The sequence below is a fragment of the Hypanus sabinus genome, chromosome 15 (genome assembly GCF_030144855.1).
Source record: "Hypanus sabinus isolate sHypSab1 chromosome 15, sHypSab1.hap1, whole genome shotgun sequence".
In the NCBI taxonomy this organism is placed as follows: domain Eukaryota; kingdom Metazoa; phylum Chordata; class Chondrichthyes; order Myliobatiformes; family Dasyatidae; genus Hypanus; species Hypanus sabinus.
The window spans coordinates 41,371,464-41,390,354 of record NC_082720.1 but is presented as its reverse complement, the minus strand read 5'-3'; the positions used below and the strand labels follow the sequence as shown (position 1 = coordinate 41,390,354).

At 37.9% G+C, this 18,891-nt stretch overlaps 1 protein-coding gene across 1 annotated transcript in view; it reads right to left on the bottom strand.

The window, feature by feature from the left end:
- LOC132405448 (netrin receptor UNC5A-like) overlaps positions 1 to 18,891 on the bottom strand; it is a 580,373-nt gene that overhangs the window by 103,987 nt on the left and 457,495 nt on the right. Inside the window, exon 6 of the mRNA XM_059990261.1 lies at positions 13,525 to 13,689. Within this exon, the coding sequence (XP_059846244.1) occupies positions 13,525 to 13,689 (165 nt within the window). The remainder of the gene's footprint in view (positions 1 to 13,524; positions 13,690 to 18,891) is intronic.

Sequence of the window (18,891 nt, the reverse complement as noted above, 5' to 3'; positions counted from 1 at the left end):
TTGTTAATGGGATTATATAATAGACTACCCAACAATTCACAAGATTTAGAGCAGCAAGTTTGTAGAGAGATCGCAGCATGTTGCAAGAAACATAAGGTTGTGATAGTAGGTGATTTTAACTTTCCACATTTTAACTGGGACTGCCATATGGTAAAAGTGTTGGATGGGAAAGTGTTTGTCAAATCTATTCAGGAATGCTTTAATCAATACATAGAAATCCCAACTAGACAGAGTGTGATACAAGATCTCCTATTAAGGAATGAGACAGGGCAGGTGACACACTGTGTAGGGAATCACTTTGCGCTAGTGATCATTATACCATTAGTAATTATGGAAAGGAGTAGGTCTGGTCTTCAGGTTGAGATCCTAAATTGGAGTCGATGATATCAGACAGGATCTAGCAAGTGTAGATTGGGATAGGTTATTTGCTGGCAAAGGTGCACTTGGTAAATGGAAGGCCTACAGGAGTGAAATTTTGAGAGTAGAGAGTTTGTATGTTCCTGTTAGAATAAAAGACTAGGATGATAGGTCTATGGACCTTAGTTTTTGAGGGATATTGAAGCCCTAGTTAAGAAAAAGGAGGTGCATTACAAGTATAGGCAGGCAGGAACAAATGAGGTACTTGAGTATAAGAAATGTGAGAGAACATGTAAGAAGTAAATCAGGAGGGCTAAAAGAAAACACAGAGTTGCTCTAGCAGACAAAGTGAAGGAGAACCCTAAGGCTTCTATGGATATATTAAGAGCAAAAGGCTAGCAAGGGACAAAATTGGTCCTATGGTAATCTATGCTGAAGGATATGGGGAAGATCTTAGAAGGATTTTTTGCTTCTGTGTTAACTTGGGAGATGGACACAGAGTCTATAGATGTGAGGAAATGCAGCAGAGAGGCCATGGACCTCATACAGTTTACAAAAGAAAGGTTGTTTGCTTTCTAGAGGCAAACTAGGGTGGATAAATCCCCAAACCCTGACAAGTTGTTCCCTTGGACCTTATGGGAAGCTAGTGCAGAAATTGCAAGGGCCCCAGCATCCTTAGCCATGGGTGAGGTGCCGGAGGATTGGAGGATGGCTAATGTTGTTCTGTTGTATAAGAAAGCCTCTCAGACCAACCTAGAAAATCTTATGCCATTGAGCTGGACATCAGTAGTGGGCAAGTTATTGGAAGGTATTCTAAGGGACCTTATATATAAGTATTTGGCTAGACAGAGACTGGCTAGGAATAGTCAGCATGGCTACCAGGAAAGCTGATGAAAGCAAGGCAGTGGATGTGGTCTACGTGGACATTAGTAAGGCATTTGACAAGCCCCTCATGAGAAGTTGTTCAAGAAGTTTCAATTGCATGGCATTCAAGTTGAGGTAGTAAATTGGATTAGGCATTGGCTTTGCTGAAGAAGCCAGAGAGGGGTTGTAGATAGTCGCCTCTTGGACTGGAGGACTGTGACTAGTGGTGTGTCACAAGGATCGGTGCTGGGTCTGTTGTTGTTTGACATCTATATCAATGATCTGGATGATAATGTGGTAAGCTAGACTGCAAATCTGTTGATGACACCAAGATTGGAGGTGTAGTGGACATCAACAAAGACTAGCCAGGATTGCAGTGGGATCTGGACCAGCTGGATAAATAGGCTGAAAAATGGCCGATGGAATTTAACGCGTACAAGTGTGAAGTATTGCACTTTGGGAGGACCAACCATGGCAAGTCTTACATGATTAGTGGTAGGCCACTGAGTAGTGCAGAGAACAAAGGGATTTGGGAATACAAATCCATAATTCCTTGAATGTAGTGTTACAGGTAGATAGGGTCATAAAGAAAGCTTTTGTCACATTGGCCATCGTAAATCAATGTACTGAGTACAGAAGCTGGAATGCAATGTAATAAGATGTTGGTGAAGCCTGATTTGAAAAATAGTGCGCAGCTTTGGTCACCTACTTACAGGAGAGATGTCAATAAGATTGAATTATGCACACAATGTGGTGGTGAAGCCCAGCAGGTCAGACAGCATCTATGGATGGGAATAAACAGTTGATACTTTGAGCCGAGACCCTTCATCCTAGCTGAAATGCCGACTGTTTATTCAATTCCACAGAAGCTGCCTGACCTGCTGAGCTCCTCCACCACATTGTGTGTATTGCTCTAAATTTCCAGCATCTGCCGTACCACCTGGGTAAATAAGATGGAAAAAAATTACAAGAACATTGCTGAAACTTGAGGACCTGAGTAATAGGGAAAGATTGAATAGGTTAGGACTTTATTCCCTAGGTCATGGAAGACTGAGGTATACAAGATAATGAGCAGTAGAGATAAGGTAAATGTAGGCAGTTTTTTTTCCCCACTGAGAATGGATGAGACTACTACTTGGGGTCATGGGTTAAGGGTGAAAGGTGAAATTTTAAAAGGGAACATGAGAGGGAACCTTTGCCAGCACAAGTGGTAAATGTGGGGTGGACTTCAACATTTAAAAGCAATTTGGACAGGTACATGAATGAGAGGGCTATGATCTGGGTGTAGGTTGATGGGACTAGGCAAATTAATGGTTCAGCACAGACTAGATGGGCTAAAAGGCCTATTTCTGTGCTGCATTGTTCTATGATTGTACGTATCTGGACATAAAGAGGGTCATGACTCAATTTAAAAAACTAACTTTTTAAAATTATGAAGAGCTTGTACAGAATAGGCACTGATTGTTTTTACTTTTTTTTAAATCAGCCCAAATGAAAAAACTAAAAAAAAAACTGATAAAAAGAACAATAGATTTAGAAAGAAAAAATCCCACCCCCCACCCAAGAAGAGAAAGTCCCGCCCAAGCCTGGAGAAGGCTGGGAAGAAAAAGGAATGAAACTAAATCTACCCCCATATCAGCAGAAGGCAACTCCGTATATAAAGGATAAAAAAGATCCACCCAAACTCCAAAAAAAAAGATCACTATACTAAAACAAACTTCTTAATATAATTGCTAGTAAAAAAAAACAAAAAGAATATAATCACTAGTAACATATAAATCGGGCTAAAACCCAAACAAACCAAAAACATTAAAAATGTGATAAGAAATGCATTATAGGAAGAAGACGAGAGAAAAAAAATGGCGAAATAAAAAAAAGCAAGAAATATTTTAAAGAAACCGCCATCTTAGTAAAAAAAATTCACCTTCAAAGGATTAATAATAATGACCAAAAATAAAGTACAGTGGTTAAAGTAAGTAAAATAAAAAGATTAGTACGTCGAAAAAAAAACTTTAATTAGAATATAAAATATAGAGTAAACCTACACCAATAGCCAGAAACAAAATCTGGTTTTGGAAACAAAAACTGTTTTGTAACTATCAAAATCACTTATTTATTAAAAACGAGAGTCAAGCAGTAGAATAATGCTCATCCAGAAAGCTTCGAGCTTCAGATGTGGAGAGAGAAACACGCCGTGGTACATTCGGAGGTGAGATTCTGAGCTTCGCAGGGTATAAGAGCACTGGTTTTAGATTTTTCTCATAACATTCAGACATCAGAGGTTTAAAAAGAAGCCTTGCCTTCATTACTTCTGGGCTAAAATCCTCCACTAATCGAAAATCGAATTCTTGGAATTTGACCATCCCTAAACGCCGAGCCACACGAATAAGTTGCTCTTTGACATGCACATAGTGAAATCGGAAAATTACAACCGGTGGTTTAGATGAAGAACTTGGTGATCGGCACATAATTCTGTGGGCGTGATCAAGTAACGGAGGACTGTCTGGGAATACAGAAGGGAACGCATCCTTTAAAAGTTGAACAAAATACTTCGAGGGGTCCCCTTGTTCGATACCTTCCGGGAGACCAAGTATGCGTAAGTTCTGTCTTCTGGACCGATTTTCAAAGTCGACACTCTTGGCTTTAAGTGTTTCCACCTGTTTAATCATCAAAGATAATTTCTGCTCCAGTTTTTGATTATTAAGTCTCGCTTCTGAGCGTCCTCTTGCAAAGTTGCGATTAGGGCTTGCTGCTGGTTAACTACTGAATCAGTCTTATCCATGTATATCTTGTTTGAAAATTTGTTGTTGTTCTTCAAAATTTTCATTTAAAAGCTCCAATAACATTTCATAAGTCAATTCAGTGCGCTTAGGATCGGTCTTTTTTTTCTTTCCGTTCCCATTAGAATCTTTCCCAGGGTCTCGTCGTTTAGATCTCAAAGCCATTTCTGTACTCATTTCTTCAAAATTCACAATAGACTCTTGAAGATAAGTCCAAAAAAGTAGCAAGAATAATTTGGTGTAGGTAAAAGTAAGTTAAATAAGGGTGATCATAGGTTAAAAAAGGTAAAGGTTATCGAGCGAATCTGAAACAGTGCTCACTCAATGAGCGTCTCCTGCTGACCTGTTTTTACTTTCTAGGGTAAAGCAAAACCAGTATATAACAATGTAAAAGAATCACCCACAAACTTAATCGGGATTTCAGAAAAGTCACATTGTTGCCAAAAATATTTAGGAAGCTAGTGCTCAATAGCACAGTGAGTGATTGAGAGAAATAATATAAAAAGGAAGGCTGAGCAAAAACATAGGGATGAAGGGAACTGAAGATTGGGCTGTTCGACTTTGCTGAGGAAAGATTGGAAGAAACTGAAGAGGAGCTTAAACTGATTGAGTTGAATGGCATGTTTCTGTGCCATCAATCTTAAGTAATCCTATTATGCCATGCTTATGGCATTAGAACAATTCACAGCAGTTTAATAAAATTAAGATTATTTAATATATAATTTAAGCTCACCATATGCAAAGGACTTTCATTCTGTGGTTATTTCCTCACAGTACCTTTAAAGGATCGCATGCCGAGCCTGGTATCTCATTCAGCCAATTTAAACAAACCACCCTTTATCTGATTCTCACAGCTAGATGGTTCTTGAATTCTTCTAAATGCAAGGTCACGGCTTTAGGGTTATTGATTTTCCATTCAAGTTTACAGAAATAGGAAGCTATTTGTTAGAATGTCATTGATGCAGATAATTGAAGTTTATTAAGTAAATGGTTAAAACTTTTAAAGACAAATTCAAAATTAAGTTTTAAATATTAATCTACTTTATACAATAATCTACTCTTTGCCTTTCTCGTTTTGAATATGTACTTTCATTGTTCCACCGTTTCACTTTATGAAATTGTGAATGTAGTTCTGTTTGCTATCATTTAAGTTATATTATTTGAGCCAAGAAGTTGTTCTATCAGCCTAGATTTGCTGGTATTTTAGCAACAACTTTCAGATTCAGATTTATTTATCACATGTACATACATCAAAACATATATATATATATATAGTGAAACGCATTGCTTGCATTAAAAACCGACACACCCAAGGATGGGCTGGGAGCAGCCCATAAGCATTGCCACATGTTCCAGTGCCAACAAAGCGTGCCCATAATGATCAGCAGAACAACACAGAACACAAGCAACAAAGCAGCAACAGTGAAACCAGCCCTGTTCCTCCCTCCCATTCACACACACAGCCCTCTAATCCCTGGCCTCCAGTCTGCAATGGACTCAGCGATTTACAGACACAGCCCTGACTTCCCCAGCGGATTTGCAGAGATTCACAGACTCAGAGCTTTGGCCATCAAACCTCGACTTTGATTGACTTTTGGGCTTTGATCCAGGCCTCTGATCGATCTTCAGACTTCGATCCAGACCTCCAATACACCTTGGAGCTTTGATCCAAACCACTGATTGAACTTTGGACTTTGATATGGTCCTTGAAATGATCTTTGGGCTTCAACCTGAACTTCCAATCAACCTCTGGGCTTCAATCTTTGGTACTGTCCCAGGACTCGCAGATGATGACAAATGAGGACCCTGCAATCTCCAGGCCTCGAACTGTGATCTTGCTGATGACAGGACCCTGAATGTTCTCGCTGGTCTTCCAGCCTACACCCTTTATAAGTGGAGCCAAGGCTTAGACTCCTGCATGTCCTTCAATTTCCCCTACATCCCTGTCTCTAACCTATATCTCCCCTCTGTCCCCAAAGCCATCCCTATGTACCTGGAGAAAACAACCCTTAAAAATAACTAAGTCTGAGACGCAACCTCAATGGACACAGCAGTTTAGCACTATCTTGAGCATTAGGTAAATGCTCACAAATTCAGGATTCTCTGCAAATGAAAGACATCTCAAGCTTGTTTGACTGAGATCAACCAGTGATTTCTAGACTACATCACACAAATGAATCCCACAGGTAGATCTGCAGTGCAGCAGGTTCTTGCTGAAACTCTGTGGTAGAGAATCAGCTTCCAGATCTTGCGTCCAGTTAGACCTGATTCTGGATCTATAAGCCCATTCATTAAAAAAAATAAAAAAAGTTGCTGGAGGAACTCACCAGCCTAAACAACATCAATGGATGGAAATTAACATTAGATGTTTCAGGCTGAGACCCTTCATCAGAATTCTTTTTGTCCCCACTCATTAAAAATGTACCTTACTGCTGGAAAGAAACAGAATAATGAGGTAATACAAATGTACATTTTTAATTTGTTTTAATACTTTAATTAAAAGTTATTTTAATTGATTTTATTTTTGATAATTTTTTTAAACTTTTACTAGTGTCTTTTTAATATCAGGAATATTCAGACACATTTAAACACAATGAAAGCATCAATGGCTTGAAAGGCTGTGTAGTAAGATGAAAAAGAATTAGTGTTTTTCCTCTTGCAATGGCTAAATACTTTACAAGATGGCTGACTCATATTTTGTTTTAGGCTTTGGTTACACAGGGAGGTCTGTCTGAGGAGATTTACTGGAAATTAAGTGCTAGTATCCAGCAAATTGTGTATTGAGGGTCTTGCCTTATGTGGAGTTGTTATTCATTTGTAGGGGAGATTAGGGAGACCCTGAATACCATAATAGTTAAGACTATGACTGGTACCTGTCTGCCCCTTTATGTCTCATCAAAGTGTTGGAGCCCTCCAGCAGCTAAAGATTGAGTGGTTAAGAAAATCTGAGCACTGCTGCTAACTGTGGGAAATTCATAATATGCTTTGCACCTTTAAGCTTAACTAAATTCTTCATAAGTAGGACAACTGAAGATGTGCATCATTAGTTGGTCATGTTCTTTTATACTTGAACATAACAAGGACTAGGAACCTAATAAACAGAAGGGCTATTATTGAGATTTATGTCTAACATTTGGCCAGCACTTCCAAATGAATATTAATTAGATAGATCCCAATAACTCAACAAATATATTGTTCATGAGATAGTTGCCTCTAAATTCAATACTGTGTGAATCTCAAACCATTCTGAGCTCTTGCATAATTATAAATATGTATTTAATATCATCTTGTGCAGAATACCTGAATAAGCAAGATATGCCTGCAACATTGGCCGGTGTCCAAAGAGAGAGTCCTGAGAGCCAAGTCAATAAATGGATATAGGAATCTAGGCAAGAGGGCTAGCATGGGTACTTAAGGCATACGACTAGTAACTGTTAGTGGGATGGGAGCAATGGACAAGAGGGTCATTGTTTGAAGGAGCTCATTATGCTAAGTAATCGTGGGAATCGGGGAAGGGATTGTGATGGTTGAACTATGCATGCTGGTGTTCAGATATGCAAGTTAGTTAAAGATAGGTAGGTCAGGGGTGTCCAAAGTTGAAGGTGCCCCAAAAGAGAGTCAGGTAAATACATCCCTCATAGGATATTAATTTGGCACCAGGTTCCCATTGTAGGGCAGCAACTTAATCAGAGATACTCCCTTTAAATCACTTAGAAGCTGGCTTCTTAAGCAATGTGAAATCTTGGTTCTTCATGAACGGCCACACTAAGCAAATGCAGAATCAAGTACAAATATCACAAACTTTGTGAAAAACTTTGCATGCAACTTGCATGAACTCCTCAATATTCAATTGTATTTGGTTTTCCTCTGTAATCTACAAAATATGACACTGCCAAATCTCTAAATGGTAATATCAAAAAACAAAATTTCAAATTTAACAAAAATAAAAAGCAATCTGTAGTATGAACTGCAGTTATTCCAGAGAAATAAAGAGAATGCAAGAAGCATGCAATTAAAAAAGTGTGCAGAAAGAGACAGGAAAAATAATGCAAGTTTAAAAGATTTAATTTGAAAGATGTAATTTGAAATTTGTTAATATTCCTAATAATAACTTATTTAGGTAGCAATGAGTCTGTATAAATTGTTATATTTTATACAATTTTACATTTTATACAGACAATTTTATACAGACAATGAGTCTGTACAAATTGTTACTATGGACATTATTTTGCATTAAATTTCTAATAAAATTGCTAGAAGGATAATTACACAATTATCTATGGGCAAGCCTTAATTTTCTGTGCCATTTAATGAATATTAATATATAATATGTTTCAAGCACTTAAAAACATTATGGCTCAGGGTAATATATGTTCTTTGATGAAGCGAATGACAGGCTGGCATACACTGATGAACATAATCTAGATTCACTACACACCTCTTTATGCCTTGAACCAATTGACTGATTTGTGCATGATAATACTGAATACTATTAACATACCATTGTTTTTCCATGAAGATTTGACCCCATGGGTTTTCTTTAATCTGCTATTGTAGGTTTTGACATTGCCGTTCAATTTCTTGGTGGTACATCTAAAAATCTCACTCAAGAAGAGTGAGAACATTGAAGGAAAGGACAAATAAAAGACACGGCTAAGAGAATTCCTTACTTTCTCAACACTGTTCATATCCCATGGGATTACACACACTTTAGTAAGGGATAATATCCTTCTTGACCTTCTTAATTGCATAAAGCCCCTCCACAAACCCCTGCTCCCACACAGACAGGATATTCTTAATCTAATATGCAACCTTGTTCCTATTCATGTTTACTTCACGGTACTTCAACCACGTTCTTCAAAAATCCTCAACTCCTATTGATGCATTCTACAACATCAGAATTCTCTGTATAAAAATAATTTCTCCAAACATATGTCCTTTATCTATTAGATTTATATCATTTCCCCTCTATCTTAAAGCATCAATCATAGCAGACATTCTGTTTCTAGACATCCTGTTTCTAACCATCCTTCATAGTTATCAAGACTGATGAAATATAATTTAATGTATTCCAATGAAAATAGCCCTATTTGTTCAAAGTTTATTGATAGCAATAATTCTTAATACCACTTATCATCCTAGTGAATCTAGACCATATGTTCTTTACTTCTTCAATATCTTTCCAATATCATGTGAAGCCCAAAATTACTGTGCAGTAAGTTAACAGTGGCATTAAAGATATTTTAGAAGGATTGATAACTGTATCTCAACTCTCATACGTTGCATTTCCTGTAATATATGGTATCACATTATTTATTTGTTTGGCTTTACCTACTTACTACTTCTTGTTATCTTGGGATTCTTCTAGTTAATTTTCTTGATATTGAATACCACCTGCTATTGTATTGTATCTTTCTACAATTTAACAGCATCTTCTCACAGTTTTGTACTTTACTCATTCTAATTCATTAAAATACAATGAATCAAAGTATTTTGAGGATGGACTCTGTGAATAAATTTTTTGGTTCCTCGCTACTGACGACTATACCTAACTATTTTCTTCTTTTTAGCTTTCATATATTTGCAAATCCAATGTTGTATCCTTCCTCCTCTCCTTTTTCAGCACCCTCACATAATGAAATTCTGGGATAGAAGCTGCAATAGATAGAAGATCCTCATCAGTTGTGCTTAATTCCTCATTAAATAATTTTACTGGATTTGTTGATTACCACTTTAGATTGTTAGATTTAATCTGCTGAAAATGTTTTTAATGATATAGATATTTAAATAATTACATCTTTAGTTAAATATTCTAAAATATACCAAACCCAAAGCTGTTAAAATGACTTGTGGGTAGTTAGATGAGTGAGTGTCTCTTTGGAAAATGAGCATATTTTCACAACCCTTCAGCCTTTCAATGAATGTTAGAATCCAGAAATAAGAGAGATTTTCTGGCTGTATTGAGCATGTGGAAATGTGTGATTTCATGCAGTCTCTGCATGTAATAGGTGTATCTTGTGTGTGTGTCTGCATGTGCAAGTGAAGTATTCCCATTCATACATTCATTGCAATTAACCCCAAATCAGGCAGGGTTGGGTGCCAGCGTAAATAAATGTGTGCATAATTTAACCGCTGTAGTCCTTCCCTGATGAAGCCTTTGGCAAACTTACAAACTTAGTCGCTCCAAACAAAGCTATCTCAGGCTTTGGAAGGCTCAGGTAACCATTTCAAATATTACAATAATCCTTGGGCCCAGAAAGAACACAAGGAATTTTCCTAGATTTAGAAAACTTACTTCTTGTGTTTACCTCAGTTTTTCCACCTATTTATTTTTCCTGATTGCAGAACGATCTTTCTCTACTGCTTTTTTTTGGTGCATATTCACATTACCCATTCCAACATATCAAACATATGTTGCTTTTCGAGTGGTATGGAGCATGTAGGAATTTCACCACACAAGTTAACTATGACATGGAAGACTTCAGAAAATGGAAGTAACCCCAGTTATATTCAGCCAGACTTGACAGCAACTTATAGTGGAAAATCTTAGGATACAATCCCTTTTCCTTTAAATTCACATCACATGTGAACAATTCATATCCTTCTAACCTGCATTAAAATATATCAGAAACTACAAAACTATACTTTATGCACCAAACAAACAGCTGACGAGGTTTATGGTCAAGTTGAAACTTTGTGCAAACTCAGATTACAAAATCAACAGCTATTTCAGGAATATTTTCTTTCTATCAGAATTTAAATTACAGTTTTTACTAGCTTAAACAAAGAGTAATATGTTCTTTCCCATCCTCATAAGTCCCTACCACTTGATTCATTTACCTACTGTTTATCAGTAAGCTGTTCTTTCCATATTTGCAGCTATTACCACCAAGAGCTTCTGAGGTGGACATAGTCAATAATTAGAGCTTCAAGAACACCCTGCAGGAGATTAGGGTCTAAAGGGTGGGAGGTATATGGAACATGCTGCCAATGAAAGTGGTTGAGGCAGGGAAAATAACAATTTTTCAAAGACAGTTGAACAGGTAAATGGATTGGAAGGGTTTAGAAGTTTACTGGCCAAACACTGACAAAAGGCACTAGCTTGGATGGGCCAAATAGCCTATTTCTGTGTTGTACAACTCTACCTCTCTCTAGGTCAATGGTTCCCAAACTCTTTTTATGTCATGGAGCATTACCATTAAACGAGGGGGCCATGGACCCCAGGTTGGAAACACCTGCTCTAGGTCAAGTCACAATAAGTTGATCTTCCAGCCCTCAAGATGCAAGAAATTTCAAAGATAAAGTCATATATGAACATCTTTGTAAGATGGGACGCCATGAACTCCTTGCAGCAAATAATCAGTTACAATACGTTGAAATGGCCATATACACAGAAACATGCACACTTCATAGTACTACATGGGAGCTGCACAAAATAATCTTGGACTTTGCATGGATCTGCTCTGGTTGTGTCTGAGTTACGACTCTGTGACATGAGACCTCACTTGGAATAGTGAGAGTCAGGATTGGGGCAAAGAAATGGACTAACTATAACAATTCAGCTCAATTTAAGTGCTCAAAACCTGCGTCAATTTCAGGAACAAGAATGCTGACTGTGATAGCTGAGTTTTCACTCCAGTAGTTAGTCTGCCAGATTTAGAGAAAAAAAACACCTCACTTCTCCCTACTCACAGTTTTTGGTGCTTGAGTCATTCTTTTCATGTCATTCCAATCTCTGATCGCTCATCTTATGACACAGCCCTTCATAAATCCAAAATTATTACCTACCCTGGTTTACTATCCCTTTTAGTTGTAGCCTTAAAAGAAATTTATTTAATTCATCTATTTAATTGTGTTGTGGATAGTGTGGAGGGCTATCAGAGGTTACCACGGGACATTGATGGGATGTAAAATTGGGCTGAGAAGTGGCAGATAGAATTCAACCCAGGTAAGTGTGATGTGGTTCATTTTGGTAGGTCAAATTTGATGGCAGAGTATAGCATTAATGGTAAGACGCTTGACAATGTGGAGGATCAGAGGGATTTTGTGGTCTGAGTCCATAGGGCACTCAAAGCTGCTAAGTAGGTTAACTCTGTGGTTAAGAAGGCATATGGTTCTTTGGCCTTCATCAATTGTGGGATTGAGTTTAAGAGCTGAGAGGTAATGTTGCAGTTATATAGGATTCTGTTCAGACCCCACTTGGAGTACTATGCTCAGTTTTGGTTGCCTTACTACACAAAGGATGTGGAAACTATAGAAAGAATGGCAGAGCATATTTACAAGGATGTTGCCTGGATTGGGGAGCATTCCTTATGAGAATAGGATGAGTGAATTTGGTCTTCTCTCCTTGGAGCGACGGAGGTGAGAGGTGACCTGATAAAGGTGTACAAAGTGATGAGGGGCATTGATCGTGTGGATAGTCAGAGGCTTTTTCCCAGGGCTGAAATGGCTAGCGTGAGAGGGCATCGTTTTAAGGTGCTTGGAGGTAGGTACAGAGTAGATGTCAGGGGTAAGTTTTATAGCAGCGTGGCTGCCGGCGGTGGTGGTGGAGGTGGAACCGATAGGGTCTGCTAAGAGACTCCTGGATAGGTACATGAAGCTTAGAAAAATAGAGGGCTATGGGTAAAGACATGTTCAGCACAGCTTTGTGGGCCAAAGGGCCTGTAATGTGCTGTAGGTTTTCTATGTTTCATTATATAGTTTTCTTTTCGTTAGATCATACTGATTTTTCCTAAGCAAATTATGATACTCTTGAATCAATCATGCGGAAATAGTGGTGCAGATTTGGTGGGCCAAATGACCCAATTCTGTTCCTATATCTTATGGTCTTTGGGTCTTAACCTGAATTTTAATACATTTTAGGCTATTTCCTTTGTAAGTTTATTTTCTAGTTTCTATGATTCTCCTTTCAACTTTGTGCAATACTCACTGAACATTAAACTTTGTTTCAGAATTGAATCTTCAAATATACACTTTAGAAAGTTACTATTGAAATTCCAAAATCCATTCCAAATTATTCCAAATCACTGTGTTAAAAGAACCCTCATCTGCCTTTTACTTTTTGAAACTAGGATTCACTTTGTTTAGTAAAGACGATCTAATTCCGTTTCATCACTTATCTGCCCCACTCCCATTAGATACCAAAGTCTAAAATCAATCTAAACTGAACATCCTTGAATTTTGTATTTATGCATAATTTATTTTTGTAACTATGTTTTGCTGCACTCTCATGAAAAGTAAAACAGTTTCAAATTGATACCTTTCATATATCAGCTGGGTCTATATGGCTGATAGAATTTATACACACAAAAGTACATAAAAACAGGGTTGCATTCAATGGAGATTTCTATCTTTTTAATACTAGATCTGATTTTTTTTATATAGAACTTAAGGCATTGTGCTTTACACTTCCCATTGAATACATCAAAAACTAATTGCATGATAATGAACGATTCTCTACTTTATATGTCCAGCTCGCAGTGTCACTTTTGAAGTGGATGTCATATGTTAAAGTCATACATACTCCGAGGACATAAATCGCTTGTGCAATTTTCTGACTCCAGGATAATTCCATCACATTCCTTTCCTCCGTTTCTTGGTGCTGGATCGGCACATTCTCGATTTCTCCAGTGTGTGCATTCTGCCCCACAAGTAGACCATTTGCTCCATTCGGTCCAACTTCCATCTACTAAAATAAAAAGAAATATGTATAGAAGACCAATTTTGCATATAGATTGTTCTTAACTTCATGTCCACTGATATCGTACCTTTTTAAATACAGTGATTCATACAATTTGTTCTACAGCATAGCCTCAGGACTTAACATTGAATTCAGCAGTTTCAGATAATCAAACGTTTTAAATCCCTTATTCAACTCTTATTTTTCTCAGTTCTAATACTTCAGATTTCATTCAACTTCCGGTCTATACCTCCTCCATATTTATCTTTTTTTTTATTTTTAGTTAGAGATACAGCACAGTCACAGGCCCTTCAGACCCAAGAACCCAAATTGCCCAATTACATCCATTAACCTACTGACCTGTACATCTTTAGAATATGGGTTGAAACCCATGAAGTCGCAACTCCTTACAGGCAGCGATGAAACTGAACCTGGGTTGTTGACGCTGTAATAATGTTACGTTAACTTCTACGCTACTGAGTTCACTATCCTTCTCTACTGTGGTTAGGAAGGTTAGGTCCCTGGAATCCAGGGACAGCTAGTTTGGTGGATTCAAAATTAGCTCAGAGGTAGGAAGCATACATGTCTGGTAAAGGTTGTTTCTCAGAATGGAAGCTGGTGACTACTGGTGTGAACAGGATTCAGTGTTGGTCCACCTGTTCTTCATTATTTATATACTTGTAAATGATTTGGACGTGAATAACAAGGCTCAATTAATAAGTTTGCTGATAACACAAAGTTAGGAAGTGTTGTTTATAGTGAAGTGAAGGTTATTGTAGATTATAAAGGGTTCTTGATCAGTTAGGCAAGTGAGCCAAGGAGTAACAAATAGATTTCAATCTGGATAAAAATGAGATGATACATTTTGGAAAGACAAACCCGCATAGGAAAATATTATGAATGATAGGGCATTAGAGATTGCAATATAAGTGAGGCACTTGTTCAGTTTTTTTGAAAGTGAGGTCACAGGTAGACAGGGTAGTGAAAAAGGCATTTAACATATTGGACTTCATGAGTCAGGACATTAAGTATTGGAGTTGGTACATTACGTTTCAGCCGGAGAGGTGAGGGTGCATGTTTGGTCATCCTGTTATAGAAAAGATATTCTTAAAATGGAAATAGTTCAGAAAAAGACTTGGGGACATTTCTTGGACAAGAGGGCCGGATTTATGGAGAGAAATGGTTTTTATTGGGTTTTTACAGGGTGGAATGTAGGAGAGTGAGAAACATACTCATCGGCATGTTTAAAGTGCTGGGGGACATAGACAAGTTTGGAAGAGTCCAAAACTATGAGGCATAGATTTAAGGTAAGAGGGGAAAGATTTAAAAGGGAACCGAGGGGCAACTTTTTCATGCAGAGGGTGTTAAGTATATGGAATGAGATGCTAAAGGAGGTGGCAGAGATGTGTACAATAATATTTATGAGGCACTTGGAAAGGTACATGGAGGAGCAAGGCATGGGTCAAGCACAGGAAATTGGCACTAACTGGGTAGGTGCATGGACTCTGGCTGTAGAGCTTGTATCTGTGCTGTAATGCTCTGTGATTCTATAAATCACCTCCAGCCTGTATCACCACCATTTGTGATTTTCAGTCTCTTCTGTTCTCTACACTCTCTGAGAACACCCCCATCCCCTTTGTTTTAATTGCCCTTCCCCCTTTCATGGCACTCTTGAAATTGTTTTGTTCTAATTTTTCCAATTGCTGTTGAAATATAATTAATCTGAAACATCTCCACAGATGCTACATAACCTGTCAAGCATCTAGACCAGCTTCCATTTTTATTTCATCTTTCCAGGATCTGCAGTATCTTATACTTGGTCTGCAGTATAATGTGATGTAATCATTGCTATAATATAATATAGACAATATTACATTGATTTAATGGTACATACACAAATAACATTTACAAAGTCCAGGAGCCATAGTGAATCATTTCTGCTTCACCAGGTTATTCCTTCCTTGGATTGGGTGTCATTAATCAATTTAAAACAAATACTGAAGGTGAATAGAAAAGTTAGGAAAATAATTGCTGCATAGAGCATAAGACCTATCATTTATAGATTCTGCTCCAAGCCACACACTTTTCTATTATATTCACTGTTACTGGTTTGAAATCTTAGAACTCCCTATGCACCAGAGATTGAGAGTAACTTTCACCAGAGGGTCTACAGGGCTTCAAGAAAGTTGTTTAAGAGATACATACCAAAAAAAAAAATACAAAAGCCAAAATATCTGTACCTTTTAAATGATGCATTTTTCAATATATGAGGCAAGAATATAAAGCTGCACAGAGTCAATAGTGATAGATTACACTCCTGGCTGATTGTGGCAAGAAGAACAGTAAATAAAATTAGATAAACAAAGCACGAGCAGTCTTCTCAGACTACATGAATATCCATATCTCCATAATTTGAGAAGGAGTATCTATACTGTTAAAGAGTACCTCTGCGTCAGAACTAGGCTGGTAGGAATTTCGGATTGACATTTTCTTAAAGCAGCAACGTTTTATAACCCCAAATGTGCTCTACACAAAACTTCATTTCTCATTTTGCTATGTAATATTAAATTGTACTTAACTTATCAGTTTTCAACTTGCTGGATATGCTTAATGTGATTTTACACACTTTAGATAATGTGAGGAATATACAAAACTGTATATTACATCAGTACTGCCCATTACATGTCACAAGTACTTCTTTTTAACATTTGCAGAGTATTAGTGAGTATAATAATTACAGTTTGAACTAAAAGAAAAAAGTTACCTAATCTTGCTTTTCTGTCAATAATTTAGAAAAATTATAAAAAGGTTTTGGTATTTTGCAATTATTGTTTTATTCTGACCTAATTTATAAATATGAATCTATTTGTATTTGAATTAATTTGTTTGCCATGCACAATAAAAGCATTATGTTGGAATTATTCACAAATAGAAGTTGTAAATCATCAGCTTATACATGAGCTACATACATAATGATGCATTTTGACATGATCTGATTATTATTTTCCAAAACACAGTATAAATTTGTAAAGGTTCTAATTATTACATTGTAAAAACAATGCCATTTTGTTGAGAAGTGACTTTAAACCTTAAAAGAAACAAATCTGGAAGCACTTTGTGACTTTTAATACAGGGTTACAATTGTCACTCCAGGAGTACAAAGGCATTTCAAAGTAAAAATGGAAATGTAAATAAGTTGTTCAGTTCAGAAACATCAAGAACTTCTTTCCTCCTACTCACCTGCAAATTTTCAATTATCCACGCGGATGCTTGGCAGTTCAGCATTACCTATCTTCAAGTGCTTTCCACACTCTTGCCCTCGAGCAGTGGTTCAGCTTTGAAATTAATTCTGGCTGATTTTTGATTCTGCAACCCACAGAGCAATGAGGCCAACTGCAGCATCTGTGCTAAAGTCCCAATTAAAATCATCAGAATGTGGCTGTCCTCTGGTTTCTCCAATTGATCCACTTCCATCATTTATAACAACATCAGAGCCAAGCAGTTGCAATTATAACGATGATGTTGATTTCTATTTGCTAATAGTGGAGCCATTTTGTCATGGTTTGTGGCTGTTGCTAATGCAGCCTCCTGCCCTACTGATCTAGCAACACCAGGTTGACTGCAGCACATCAAATTCTAGAGTCTCACACAAGTAGAAAGAAACTCCTCCGCATCTCTTATGTGCAGCTGTAACTACATGGCGTGCTGCCTGAAAAACAGAGCCATTGCCTGGGCACACCAAACATTTTGATTTGATGATAGTACCTCTCTTACCCTGTAGTACAGTTTGGACTCAGGATTGCATTTTTGCATGCTTGCCTACCAGGCAAGATTTTTCACATACACATAGATGCACCTTTCAAAAATATTGAGTGAATCACTCTATCATAAAACCTTTATCTCACTATCTTTGCTGGCTAAAGTTCTAATTTATGATTCTCAATGACTGACTAACTTTGCTACTTCCAGATACATAATTGTTATATCTAATGACATCAATGAAACATTCAAAGAACAAAACTCTCCTTTAAACTATGCAGGCTACTTTTCAGATGTTTTGAGTGCAACAGACCCTCTGCTTAGCTGAAAGCTGAGCCCTTCATAAGCAGAAGATCTATTGCAAAATGATATAAGCATCCTTTTGTCAGGGTGGAGAGGAAGAGATGGAGAGAAGATGTATACTCTCTCCATTCATTACATTTCAAGTGGAAGTCACTCCCTTTTACGTGGCCGTCTTTGAGCTGTTGTTGAGTATAAGTTCTAAGGATTTGGTTTAGGAGGCCGAGCAGGTAGCAGCAGGTAAGGTTTTCTTTAGCATCATTTTTCCTATTAGAAAAGCTGGGATGTTACTTAGGGGAGTGGTATGCTCCTCCTGCAGGGTGTGGGAGATCAGGGAGATTGCCAGTGTCCCTGAAGATTCCTATAGGAAGGTTGTACCCTTATAGGGGCAGCTCCTGACTGGCTGCGTGAAGTGACTGAGTTTTGGAAGAATATGGTGCCAGCAAACAACATGACCTAGGGCGACAACCTCCAGACGGTTCGCAAAACTATTACTTTCACTTCTTTTACATCCTCTTTCTTTCAAATGTGGTTCTGCTACTGTTGGAGTCTGTAATCTATATCTTGGTGGTGTGCTGTCAGGCTGATTGAGCAAACTGGCACCACTGTCACTGTTGTTGTTTGGTGAAGCGTGAAGCCTTGAGGCTGAGAAGCTGGGGTGGAAGCCCCGGATTAATTCCATTTCGAACTGATCTCACTGACTAAAGCATTGAGGAAGATTGAAATCATCAAGACAAGAGAGGAATGTGAGCAGATGTTCAGCATCATCTACCAGCCTCTCTGCCGGAGGAAGGTGTGTGCACGTCTCTCCCTCTCGCTCGCTGCTCCCGGAGGAAGGTGTCTGCAATCAAATGGTCTTTCTCTCTCTCTCGATGCTGTCGGAGTCCTGGGTATTGGACAAGGTTTAATTGTGATGTGGTTTGTGGACTGGACTCTGTAGTTCACGTCATGAATTGTCCCTGATCGCTCCTTTTTTTGTTGCTAGTTTGGTCAAATTTGATCCTGGCAGCCTGCAGACAATGAAGGACAGTGCTAGACTGTAAACACAAGAGGTACTGCAGATGTTGGAAATACACAGAGTGCTGGAGGAGCTCAGCAGGTCAGGCTGTCTGATTTATGTTCTAAGTTTTTCACTCATTCTTTTTGCCTCTT